Genomic DNA, 12,481 nt, shown 5'->3' on the forward strand with positions numbered 1-12,481 from the left:
TAAATAAATTCAATGACTTATTATTATTATTAGGTACTTTTTGATCAACAGCCATAGGCCTCAAGTGACGTCACACTGGAAGGAGCCTGTTCTCAGCATTAGCTAAACCTAACGATATTACAATCCCGGTCGGTCTGTAATTCAAAGTCAAATACGCTGTGCTGTGGAGGTGGCTTAATAAATACCTCCAGCCTTATTAAACACATTTCACTATTCCATTCCGTGCACCAAATACCGCACCAACTTTTATTTTGAAAGTCTGTTATTTTCCTCTACTCCCCTATGCGAGTGTGTGCCGGACTGAGGAGCCATCCCAATTATCCCGGACGGTTTGGGGGCCCGCATCGCTCTCCCTCCCTCTCCTGGAGACTGTGATGAAGCACTGCAGACACACACGCCTGACAAGACATTTGTTCACCCCGCCGTATGATGTACAACGTGGATCACACTGCTTTTGGGACGAGCGCGCTGGATGTACGCGATGGCTAGAAAATGTTGATGAGACCTCCGATCTTGGCTCGGCTTTCCTCTTGAATAATAATATCGTAAAAAATAAAATAACACACCGAATGCAAATGCACCCCTGGCAACGCATACATACACACGCATACCGCCCGACCAATGTCTCACTTCAGCTTTTGTTCCACTTGCTCGTTGTTGTGTTATCGTAGTATGAATTGATGTATTGGGCAATATATTTATTGTTCCTACCGTAATTAATAACACACACACAACCACACGCGCGAACACACACACGCACGCGAACACGCACACACACACGCACGCGAACACACACGCACACACACACACACACACACACACACACACACACACACACACACACACACACACACACACACACACACACACACACACACACACACACACACACACACACACAAAAGTCTGACACTTTATTTAATCCTTAAATGTCTGCAACGACTTTCACAGGTCGGGATGAAGGAAAAGAACCAAACGACAAATAAACGGCATGTAAATATATACATTCAAAACATAGCAAGGTCAAAAAGGTTAAATAAATACAGGACAGCCCGAGAAAAGGTTTAAAACTAAGACAGGTGGCATGCAAGTGTGTGAGTTGTGAAAGCAACTCAGCAATCATAGGAAAAAGGTAGCGGTCGTACCGCTGGCGAAAGTAAAGTGACGCACGTCTCCGTGGGGAGCGAAGAGGTCCCGACCCCGCCATGGGGTCACCATGGCGACCGTCGGCGGGACGAAGCAAAAAGTGGTGGGTGTCAGTCATGGACCTATTAAAGGTGTCAGTAGGCCTACGCGATGTTTAGCAGTTAAAGCTGAGCTGGGAAGGCGACGCATGTCCGGAGGTTTGGCGTATATATATTATATATATATATATTATTTTTTTTATGCGGCCTTCCAACGTCTCGAATGAATTCACAATTACTTCCACGTTGACTTTTATTTTATTTACCTTTAGTAAAACACTTATTTTATTTTGATTTTTTTGAACAAATATGTGGTCGTGGCACACACACAAGGAACAGTTATTAACGACCGTCTCTCGGTGCTGGGAATGTTAGACGTTCTGTTGTTAGTAGTGATGTCATTACCGATTATTACAAAGGCAAGGTGGTGTTTTACAGAAGACGTGACGGTGACACGATAGGGCTCTACGTCCCTCAGCTCTCCATGGACCCTTTTCGCGCAGGCTCCGTCGTTGGACCAACAAGTATCGCTCATAACACTAATGCTGGCTCTGCACCTTGTATGTACCAGAGCGCGATTCAGTTGAGCTATTACGTCTACTAGTTGGGCCCTGTTGCCGTAAAAGGCGCAGCGTAATCATGAGCGTTATGAGTGACACCTGTGTTGGTCCTATGGTGACGCCTCCTTGAAAAGGGGTTGGATCAAACGGAAATAAAACTTGATTGGCTAGTCAGAAGAACATTTGAGTTCAGACGCAGCTGAACAGAATGGCTTGTAAAATAAATTCTAAAAACTAATTAAGCCAAAAATGGTAGCGCTGGTACAGCCTTATAACAGTCTTAGTATGGAAATTGTGAGCACTGAAGAGACATGGTAAACTAATGTTTTCTTTACCCCACCCTTGGTGAAATCTCCATAGTTGTGAGCTTGATAATGTTAAGAAATAAGAACTCTATTCAACTGATGGAATCTCTTGATGGTGAAGATTTTTAAGAAGATAAATAAATACTGAAAGTGTTCCTGTTAAGCAGCGCAGGTACATTGACCATAGAAACAGAGTCTCGCTTAAGACGTAACAGACTTTTACAGTGCTTTCACGTAAAAAAACGAAATAAAATAAACCATATAAAAAAAACACAAACTATAGGTATCAATTTCAAATTTCCTTCCAACATCAAATGTCATTTCTTGCGATATTTCCACCAGGATTTCCCAAATGATGATCCTTTTTCAAATAGATTGCGGGGTAATTTTGTGTAATGTCTAATATGGCTGTGTGTTTGTCTGTCGCACTAGATATTGCTTTCCCGCCTAAAAGCAGAGACAATATTTCACATTAAGAAAGGCCACACAAAATATCCTCAGAGCCCATTACATTCAATTTAGAAGAGTTTCAATAATTTATACACTAAAGTTAATCCTTCTCCAACAATTGCTGGTATGTTTTACAAATGCATGTTGACAAAATGTACAAAAAAACAAGAATTTCTTTCCTCTTTTAGCTTTTTGCTTACAGTAGTGTTAACGATGAATGCGCTGTTGTTTTTTAGACGTGTAACCTTCGGTCCTTATTCATTAAGGAATCATTTGAACCGATTCAATCTCATCAGCATAAATAGGAGACGGTATCCTAGCCTACCGTTTAGTGATTTGGAACTTCAACTCTATCACTCGCAGTAGTCAATCTGGGAGCAATTCTGAACAACAGCATTTCAAATATTTTCAACAATATTTTCAACCGTTTCAAAAGGACTAGGGCTGTTTCTCTGGACCCTTGTGAACAAAAACATCCTTCTTATCAAAGGTTAAACCACAACAAAAACTCGCCACGGAAGTACAACGATGTCTTCTAAATTAACCGATGCTTTAATAATATAATCACCCGATTGTAAGATCTATTGAGGCCGTATTGCCAAATAAGCTTCTGCTTTCACGTGCGTAATCACTGGCCAGCCAAATGATCGTTTCAAAACGACAGGGTGAATTTGGAGTAAATAGACATTCATATTTCTAAGCATTCATTGCACACATACTTGTGCGTGTAGTTAATGCGTTTGGGTCCACAACAATGCACATTGAATCCCACATTCAGGATACATTTTGGTTCAAAGTGTTGAATTTGATCCCGTATAAGTGTAACCCCCCCGCCCATTCTTACCCATCACTAGACCTTGGGGGTCCGAGGCCCCCACAGGCCCCCAGAACACTGCCAATCCCACAAGACTACAGGCGGCGGATCGGAGTCCAAACCCTTGGAAATCACTCAAAAGCGTTTGCTCTTACATTCGATATATACTATAAGGTATGATGTGTCAAAGCAAAACAAAAACAACACAAAACAAACGTAAAAGGCTTAATATAAATGGTGGTCAGGTTTCGTTTCACACAGCAATGGAATACTGATGGTCAGGGGGTGTGGGGTTTCCCACCCCGTACGGCAAGGACTGGAACCTTCATGAGAGAGGAGACACTGTGACACGAGGATCTTTAGGGCGGGGACATAGGAGCAAAGGGGAGAGAGAGAGCGAGTAAGGGTCCCTCTGCTCTCTCTCTCTCTCTGTCTGAATCGTCCTCGTCTCAGTGAGTATGAAACATCGCCCATCTGCTATCGCTGGTTGGAGGCGTCTTTGCGATCGCCCAAAAGATGGCGGAGGAGGTTCAAAAGGGCGATGGAGAAGATCAAACCCATGACTAACCAAACAAATAAAGAGAAACACCTGCCTCTGGAAACCCACTGGAAGAACGCCAGGACCCCCTTGTGGCGAAGGCGTGACAAAATAAACCCCCCAGAAGGGGCAACGAGAAGGATGGAGGATAAACGACAACACCGTGCCAAGGTGGTGCGTCTGTCGAGACCGGTCCGGTAACACGGACGTCTCTCAGGTCCGTCCGCAAGGGAGAGGCGGGAAAAGAGTCGGCTGTGGAAAATTCATAGGAAAGAAAAACAACAACAACAACAACATGGTGGTCCACCGGAGTGGGCTGATTTCGGACAGGGAGTGACATGTCTCCCGGGGAAAAAAACAACTCGGAAACTTCGGCGTGGACCCATTACGACGGCGAGAGCAGGTGTGTGTGGTTGCCCGTGACGACGCCCCTAGGAGGAGAGGCTAGTAGGAGGAAATGTCGGAGGAGCTGCTGCTGTTGCTGGTGGACGTCTGGGCCCGCTTGATGTACAGGTTGAGCAGCTTCATCTGCAGGTCAACAAACGGACAGCAGGGGGCGTCAGAGGGTCTGCCACCGCTTCAAACACCAGACAATGCCTGACCTGTCTGACTTATCATAAACCATACAAGGGGAGGTTACTTGTTATCCTGATAGCAAGTGATTACTTTGGTTAGTGATTGTGATTGGAGACAAAACCACCTAACCTTAACTCAGGTTTTAGAAGTTGTGATTAGACATGTACATTCTTCATCCCGGCTCATTCATTGGTCGCAACAGCAGCAGTCAATACAAATACAAATCAATATAAAAGAGTGAAGACCATATCAAAATAGGAAGAAAGTTAAACCTAGAATCAAAGATGTGAGTGCAAGTAAACACAAAACCATTTTATTTTCTGCATTATTTATGCATTAGTCTTTCTAACATAGTAGGCCAAATCTATTCCATTTTGTCACTGACACAAAAAGGATGTTCATGCGTCTTCCACATTACCTGTCTCTATACCATGAGAGGTATGACAGGACATACAAGCTCGTACCTTGCTGCCGGTAAGCTGAGCCAGGTGTGGTTTCAGCTCCTCTCCAATCACAGAGTAGATGGCCACCAGGCAGAACACGCTAGCCTTGCGCACGCTGCTTTCCGTGTTGTCGTAGCCCTGCGTGGGAGGAAAATTAGTTTTGGGGTAGAGGCTCTCAAAATAAGTGCTTTTTAAAACAGAAACTAAATGAGAAAAGGGTTATTTTTTAAAAATATATATAGAATGTTAAAGAACTCAAACAAATATATATATTTTAAAATGTCAGCCAATTTTAAAGGTCAGATTGGTATGATAATGCAATAATTTATAATTCTGCATTATTTAGAGAAATAACAGCTCTGGGGTAGAAACTGTTAATATAACTGTGAATATCGTCAACATCAATTGCCTTAGCATGCTTAGCATTAGCATGACTTGCAAGAGCGTTTACCTGCAGCAGGCCGGGGATGACGTCCGGCAGCAGGGAGGCCAGGGAGTCTTTGGCAATGCGTTCGATGGCCCGGGTCTGCATCTTGATGGCGGCCAGGTTGATGGGGTAGTCGGCCGTCTGCACGATGGGACACAGCACCTTGATGCACTGCTCCGGGTGGGTGGAGCTCGCCAGGGTGGAGGCTGCCTCCTCCGCCGCCCGCACCACCTGCCAAAGAAAATGTCTGTGGGTTTTGGCCAATGGGCCCTGGGGCTGAGAGGTTTCGTAGGCCTTGCCTGCAGGTCTAACCACCCTCTCTCCCAGCTGGACGTCCCCTGTGCTTACCTCCTTGTGCACATCCTTGTGGGCCTCCAGGGTCTTCATGATGGTGAGCTCTGCGTAGTTCTTGAAGCGCACCGGCTGGTTCTTCAGGATCTCCCTCAGAACGCGCAGCGCGAGTGCACGGATCGTGTGCTTTGAGGGGTGGAAAAGGGTATTTTAAAATCGTGGTCGTTGAATTATCAGAATACACAATACGAATATAACTAATCATATTTTTTTTAACCAATGACTGCTCCCTAATAGTTAACTGCTAACTTGCTAATAACTAGCTAGCTACTAGCTTACTACTCACTAGCTCCAAACTAACAACTAGCTGACTACCAGCTCCCAACTAGCTAGCTACAAGCTTATACTCGCTAGCTACTTACAGCTAGCTGACTAGCTACAAGTTAGCCGACTAGCAACAATTTTGCTGACTACTAGCTAATAACTAGCTAGCTACAAGCCAAAGACTTGCTAGCTAGATGCTAATAGCTCGCTGTTTATGGGCTAACTACAAGCCAACAACTAGTTCACTAAGTGAACTAAAAGCGACGGCGGCGTGTGGACGGGGGGGCTGCTCACGTCTTTGTCCCCCAGGGTCTCCAGCAGCAGCAGCAGCGTGGTCTTGAAGTGCTCCTCCCACACCACCTGGCTGTCCTCCCGGGCCACCTTCAGCAGCTCCAGCAGGGCCGCGCGGCGCTGCTCCGGCCCCCGCTCCACAGCCTGGCCCTGGGACAGCTCCTTCAGGAGCTCCCCCACCAGCTCCAGCTGCTCCGCCGGACCAGCTGCACACACACAGGGACCATGGTGGACCATGGTTAGGCATTAATAAATATGACAGGACAGATTTTGCACTTCGATCTGCAAGGCATAAACTATGATGTATTCAACTGTCTGAATCTCATCAACACATGTATGTGCATTGTATAAATATTTTCTCTTCTTTCACGTGAGAAAGCAATATTTAAGCCTTGTGTGACACGCACACATTCAAGGGAATTTGTAGGTATATGTGATTAAACAAGATCCCAGTAAAATGCTAGGATATAATGTGGGACAGTATGGGACTTTACCAGGGAAACTCTTGGGCGGGGCCACTTTGTTTTCAACACTTTCTTGCCGACGGCCTGTCACGAATAAAAAAAAGAAGAGATATTCAGTTTGAGAGTACAGTATGTTCGGAACCTAACCAATACGTTGCTCATTTCGCTGATACAATACTTTCATTACAAAGCTTCAACAAACATCAAAAAAACACCCATTGAACATTCCCCAACACAATGTCCCTAAAGAAAATCGGTTTGGAGGAACAGATTATTGACCGTCTGGGGCGTCGTCAAACAGCACCCCCTTCAGGGGGGTCTTGTCCAGCGTGCCGATGGTGTCCGTGTAGTTGTAGGGGTTGTAGTCGCGGAAGCGCGGGCTGGAGAAGGAGCGCGGCGACGGCGTGTTCAACAGGGACGTCTTGTTGTCCAGCGCCATGCGGCCGCCCTCCCCCACGCCGTTGCCGAACCGGGGGTCCGAGTCCAGGGACGCGCCCAGTCCTGACTGGGAACAGCAACCACAACATATTGGCTCAGCCACTGAACACTGTTTGTCTACAAATAGGAATCTGTTAAGACAACCAATATGAATGTGTTCAATATCTCCAAAAACTCTCAAAAAATAAGAAAGTCTGCATATGCATATATGTAGCTCAAGAAATGTTTCAGCGTCTAGTCAACTAATATCTTTGCGCAAACTGGGAAAACACAAAAACAACTTCAAACATGGGATTGGAATTCATCATTCACTTCATGCAAAAAACGTACAGTCCTAAATCGCGTCAATCTGAGCTAATAAACCGCAGCCAGTTGCTCACCAGGGAGTCCTTCTTGCCGTCGCGCCGCTGCGGCTCCATGAGGTCCTCCTGGCTGCGGAAGCGGAAGTTCTGGATGGCCTCGGTGACGCCGCGCAGCGAGCTGTAGATCTCCTCAGAGTTCAGGTTCTCGCTGTCGAACTCCAGCAGGCTGTCGTTGACACATACAAATTTCATTATTAGCGACTTTTGTCATGGTTGTGAAAGTAACTTGCTAACGCTAACCTAATTTAGTCTGTGTCGCGCAGACAAGCAGCCTAGCTAATCTCCGAAACTGACCAATCACCAAAACGGGAGAGCATATGGCCGCAATTGACTGTAGGATTTTGTTTTGAATCCATTTCTCCGGCCTGAAAGTGAACCCCTGCACTAAGTTATGGCAGGCGTTCGCGTAACTTAATTTCCTGTTCACAGCTAATGCAGCCCTTTAAGGTAATTGAATCCCATCAATGCCGTCCCTCACTTAAGTTTTACAGCTTTCTATTTTATATTAATTGGGAAAGAAATCTTCCCAATCTCTTAATCTAAAAATGTCTTCCCTTTTCTCGATACAATCAAACCTATTCATCCAAAAATAAACAAATGATGGCCGGAAATCTAGGCCACCCAACTCCACATCAATCACAATACTGTCCTGTAATATTTTGAGCACTGTTAATACATTACCACTCTCTCTAGTCCCTCTCCTTAAACGTTAGAGCTACCAAGCAGTTGATGAAGAAACTTTGGATGTTCAAACGCTGGCCTTTTCGTTAATGCCATTGGACCGTCGGGGTTCTTGGGTCATTCCATTGCGGCCAGGCCGTATTAACACTGAACTGTACAAAAAGTGACCGCATGATGCAGTGGTGAGCATACCGGGAGCACGGAAACTTGCATGTGCACGGGCTGCAGCATGCATGTGACCCGGACACAGCGCATGACAAGACAGGACAGACAAGGCAGCTTGCTGAGCAGTAAGGCTCTATTGTTTTCTTCCATTTGAATGATTTAACTTCAACAATACACAAATTGATAACATCAAACCAACAATAATATAACGACGCAAACCGATGAGAGAAACAGATTGAGGAGATGAAGTGCATCAGTGAGGGCCAGGGTATCGGCAGGTTTCAACTAACTAACCCCTTCAGTTTAAGACTTTTGAATACATTTTGAATACCATTTAGAACGCAATTAAATAAAGATTTCACGCCCAAAGTTGAATAGGTAAAAGACTGTCCTCAACCTGGAATTTCTTTGTAAGTATACACCCTCATTGACATAGTGCCATTAAGCAGTGCTGCCTGTCTGACAACACAAGTACCATGCCTGCAATATGAAGCCATCGTGGGCTATCTATGATATTTTACTTTTGTTATCCATGCCATCTGATCACTGTGACTGAAATAAGTCTCCAATTTAGAGAAAAAAGGGTTTACATCCTATGTTTTTGCAATTCTCCTCTAAACACTATGTGAACGCTGCACTCAGTCGCGAACGCAGGTGGCGTTCTGTTCGTGACGCTCGAGTGCCTCCTGAGGCCCTCGGACGTCTCTTAGACACTTAAGACTCTCGAGACACTTTGAATACCTCCGCGGGTACCCTGTAGGACAGACGTGTGTGCGAGTGTGTCAATAGAAGCGGGTTTCTACAGTACACTCCTTCAGGAATTGCACTTCCTTCGTTTAAACATAAATGAATGCGTTCTTAGTTTTTCATCTCCCACAGAGACCACTATCGTCGGACCGCAGTGTTGAAAGCCTCCCATGGGGTGACGACGAGAGGGGACGGGGGTGAGGTGGAGGGGGAGGGGAGAGGCAGGAGGGGGCGGGGGTTACCTGGGAGAGTAAGCACGCCGGAGGGCCCTGAGAGAGGGGGGGACGGCGGTGGGGGAGGTGGGGGCAGAGAGCGGGGTGGGGCGAGCGGAGGCGAGGCCCCATGAGCGACTGTTACCAGACGGAGGAGGAGGGAGGGAGGAGGAAGGAGAGGGAGGAGAGTAATGGAGGGGTGAGGGAGGAGAGAAGGGGAGGGGAGGGAGGAGAGAATGTGAGGGAGGAGAGAAGGGGAGGGGAGGGAGGAGAGAAGGGGAGGGGAGGGGAGGAGAGAAGGGGAGGGGAGGGGAGGAGAGAAGGGGAGGGGAGGGGAGGAGAGAAGGGCAGGGGAGGGGAGGAGAGAAGGGCAGGGGAGGGGAGGAGAGAAGGGCAGGGGAGGGGAGGAGAGAAGGGCAGGGGAGAAGGGGATTTGTCAGGGAGGAGAAAAGGGGAGGGGTCAGGGAGGGCAGTAGGGGAGGGGGCGATCGAGAAGAGATAAGAGAGGGGAGGTCAGCAGGAACAAAAAGGAAAAAAAGAGGAAGATGTGAAACAAGGGAGAAAGTCATCGGTAGCAGCAGTAAGAGAGTTAGTAAGTAAGAGTTGAGCGCTACGCTACGGCCTGGCGGACCGGGGGGGGGCCGGGACCCTGGTTCCTACCTGGGGGAGAGCCCGCCGTGGGAGCAGTTGGTGGGGGAGGTGAGGGGGCTGCCTCGGCTGCCGGGTTGTCGAGGAGGGGTGGGCGCGGCGTGCTGGGGGCTGGGGGAGGCCTGAGGCGGGGGAAGATACACACACGCAGTGTGAAGCCCTGGTCAGGAACAACGTCGCTTTAGAACAGCATCATGAGAGAGGTGGTCCTCGCTTGTGAACGTCAATCACATGGTCGGAAGTACCGTATGTCGACGGACGGGATCCTTTAAGGGCGGAACAGCGGCTACTGTCGGATATAAGAGAGTTTTGTGAAGAATCTCAGTCTGCAACAACAACTCAGTTCCCCCTGGAAAATTGTGGGAAAGTCGGACCATGGACGTCACCGGCCCAGGATTTGCTTTCTCCGATGAGACGATTTGGAAAAATGATGTCGAGGGTCCAATGGAGTGGATGCGGACCGTGATTGACTATGCATGTACTATGATCCTTATGGTTGGTGTGTGTGTGTGTGTGTGTGTGTGTGTGTGTGTGTGTGTGTGTGTGTGTGTGTGTGTGTGTGTGTGTGTGTGTGTGTGTGTGTGTGTGTGTGTGTGTGTGTGTGTGTGTTACCATGACGCTGTTGGTCCTCAGGTGGTTGTGGAGCAGCCTGGTGGTCCCATCCTGGAAGGTCTTGGGCAGTGCCCCCAGCAGCATGCTGAACTCTGGGGTGTTGAGCTCGAACAGAGATATCAGGACCACCTGGGCTGCCTGAGACACACACACACATACACACACACACACACACACACATTATTCCGGTAACATATACACATGACAGAAGAACACAAGGTGTGTACATCCAAGTCCATGTAACTTACCAGTACTCCTATGGACAATTGTTCCAGTAACCATTAAAAACGTGTTGGCGCTACGATACCTCATCACACTCTTTTCGGAAATGAAATCCATCACGTGGAAAGGTGCAGATTTCAAGCACAGGCTACGTGCTGAAGCGATGGCGGTAGTGCAATTGTTACATTCTCCCCTTTGTAAACGCGAGACGAATGCTTGCATGGATCGCAGGTTTGCTTTGGGCATGCGTCGAACCCGAAATCCGACGTAAGTCAGAGGAAGATGGTTAAGAAGCAGGCGGGCCCACCGACAGTAGGTGCGAGGTTTGGTTTGTTGTTAATCTCTCGTCCATGCTCAGACTCCCATTGCAAACCTTTCCTCCGTCATCCTCTAACGAACAACTGTGAAGGCGTTTATGCTCTGGTCCTTTAATCGAGCAATGAATTAGATTACAATCCGGTAAGAATTCTCATTGGTTACCGTTAACCACTGGTTTAAAAAAAAATGTAATAAAAGAAAACGCTAAATGCAAGATGACATGCTCGTTAAGGAAAAGATGCACGGACTGGATGACAACACGCCCGGGACAGAGTTTGCTTGCTGAAGGGGTCAGGCAGAGTCTCGCTGCAGCACTGGGGGGGGGGGGGGGCTTTGCATCGTCCCATCGCCCGTTTCATCCCGCTGACAATGAGCGGCCACATGAGCGTTGGCTAAATAAAAAACGGTTTCCACGGTTGTCACGGCATCATGGCGGCAGTTAGCCAGGTCTGTCTGCACGGCGGTTGGGAGGGGACGGGGGGGGGGGGGGGGGGCTGGGGGGTTAGTGAAGGTTAAAGCTGGTAGCTACAAGCTGAGATGGAGGTTGGGGCGGGGGACTCGGGGGTTGGGTGGGGGGGCGGCTGGGGGTCGGAGGTCGGTGCATGCCGTGCGGTAGCAGGGGGGCCTCTACCTGCTTGCATCTCTCCTCCACGTTGCCCTCCCCAGGCAGAGGGCCAGCGGAGGGGGGGCGACACGAGGACTCCTCCCCTGACCAGCTCTGGAGACTCTGGGGTGTGTGGTTTATTGTGTGTGTGTGTGTGTGTGTGTGTGTGTGTGTGTGCATGTGTGCATGTGTATGATAGTGTGTGTGTGTGTGTGTGTGTGTGTGTGTGTGTGTGTGTGTGTGTGTGTGTGTGTGTGTGTGTGTGGACCCGGGTCGAGGGGGAGGGAGTGGGGAGGGGGGGGTTTCGGTGAGCAAAAAGAGAGGAGGAGGTGGAAAGAACAACAAAAAAACAAATAAATGAATGAACAGAAAGAAAGGAAGACGTGAAAGCAGACCAGGGCAAATAAAAAGAGAACTGCACACACAACTGAACGGAAAAGGGGGATAAATCCATCCAACAGAAATCTGGCGGGCGACCAGATTTCCCACAGTTCCACAGGGGAGAAGCATAAACAGGGGAACAACAGCCAACAGAAAAATAACAAAGAGGCCACACTGTACCTACCACACCTTTAAGTTCTCCGTTGAACATAAAGGTGTGGTAGGTACCCTTTGAGAGCTATTATTTGAGGGGTCATTTCTTAGAAATGGCGTAGCTATCCGTCAGCTGGGAGTGAATGAAAGGTTCTGTGAGAAAAATCGGTTTCTGGTCGACTGCCACGGCCTCAGTCTGAGACCATTTAGCATTGACCAATCAGGGCGTCTTCCCTGATTGGTTCAGCGGGGAATCCACCTCGCCTGTCCA

General features: G+C 47.9%; 1 protein-coding gene across 14 annotated transcripts in view; it reads right to left on the reverse strand.

The window, feature by feature from the left end:
- Positions 1-901: 901 nt before the first annotated feature.
- The window catches only part of LOC115542262 (CLIP-associating protein 1-B), a 52,102-nt gene continuing 40,522 nt past the window's right edge, over positions 902-12,481 (reverse strand). For 8 of the 14 annotated variants that reach the window (XM_030354460.1, XM_030354459.1, XM_030354454.1 and 5 more), the window contains 11 exons: positions 11,704-11,799; positions 10,533-10,670; positions 9,933-10,042; positions 7,486-7,633; positions 6,947-7,172; positions 6,698-6,751; positions 6,207-6,409; positions 5,646-5,774; positions 5,322-5,528; positions 4,892-5,008; positions 902-4,379 (listed from right to left, as the gene is read on the reverse strand). In XM_030354460.1, the coding sequence (XP_030210320.1) occupies positions 4,296-4,379; positions 4,892-5,008; positions 5,322-5,528; positions 5,646-5,774; positions 6,207-6,409; positions 6,698-6,751; positions 6,947-7,172; positions 7,486-7,633; positions 9,933-10,042; positions 10,533-10,670; positions 11,704-11,799 (1,512 nt within the window). In that variant the 3' untranslated portion in view covers positions 902-4,295. The remainder of the gene's footprint in view (positions 4,380-4,891; positions 5,009-5,321; positions 5,529-5,645; positions 5,775-6,206; positions 6,410-6,697; positions 6,752-6,946; positions 7,173-7,485; positions 7,634-9,932; positions 10,043-10,532; positions 10,671-11,703; positions 11,800-12,481) is intronic. The other 6 variants (XM_030354462.1, XM_030354461.1, XM_030354458.1 and 3 more) reach the window with 1 other exon arrangement.

The sequence above is a fragment of the Gadus morhua genome, chromosome 4 (assembly GCF_902167405.1).
Source record: "Gadus morhua chromosome 4, gadMor3.0, whole genome shotgun sequence".
Classification (NCBI taxonomy): domain Eukaryota; kingdom Metazoa; phylum Chordata; class Actinopteri; order Gadiformes; family Gadidae; genus Gadus; species Gadus morhua.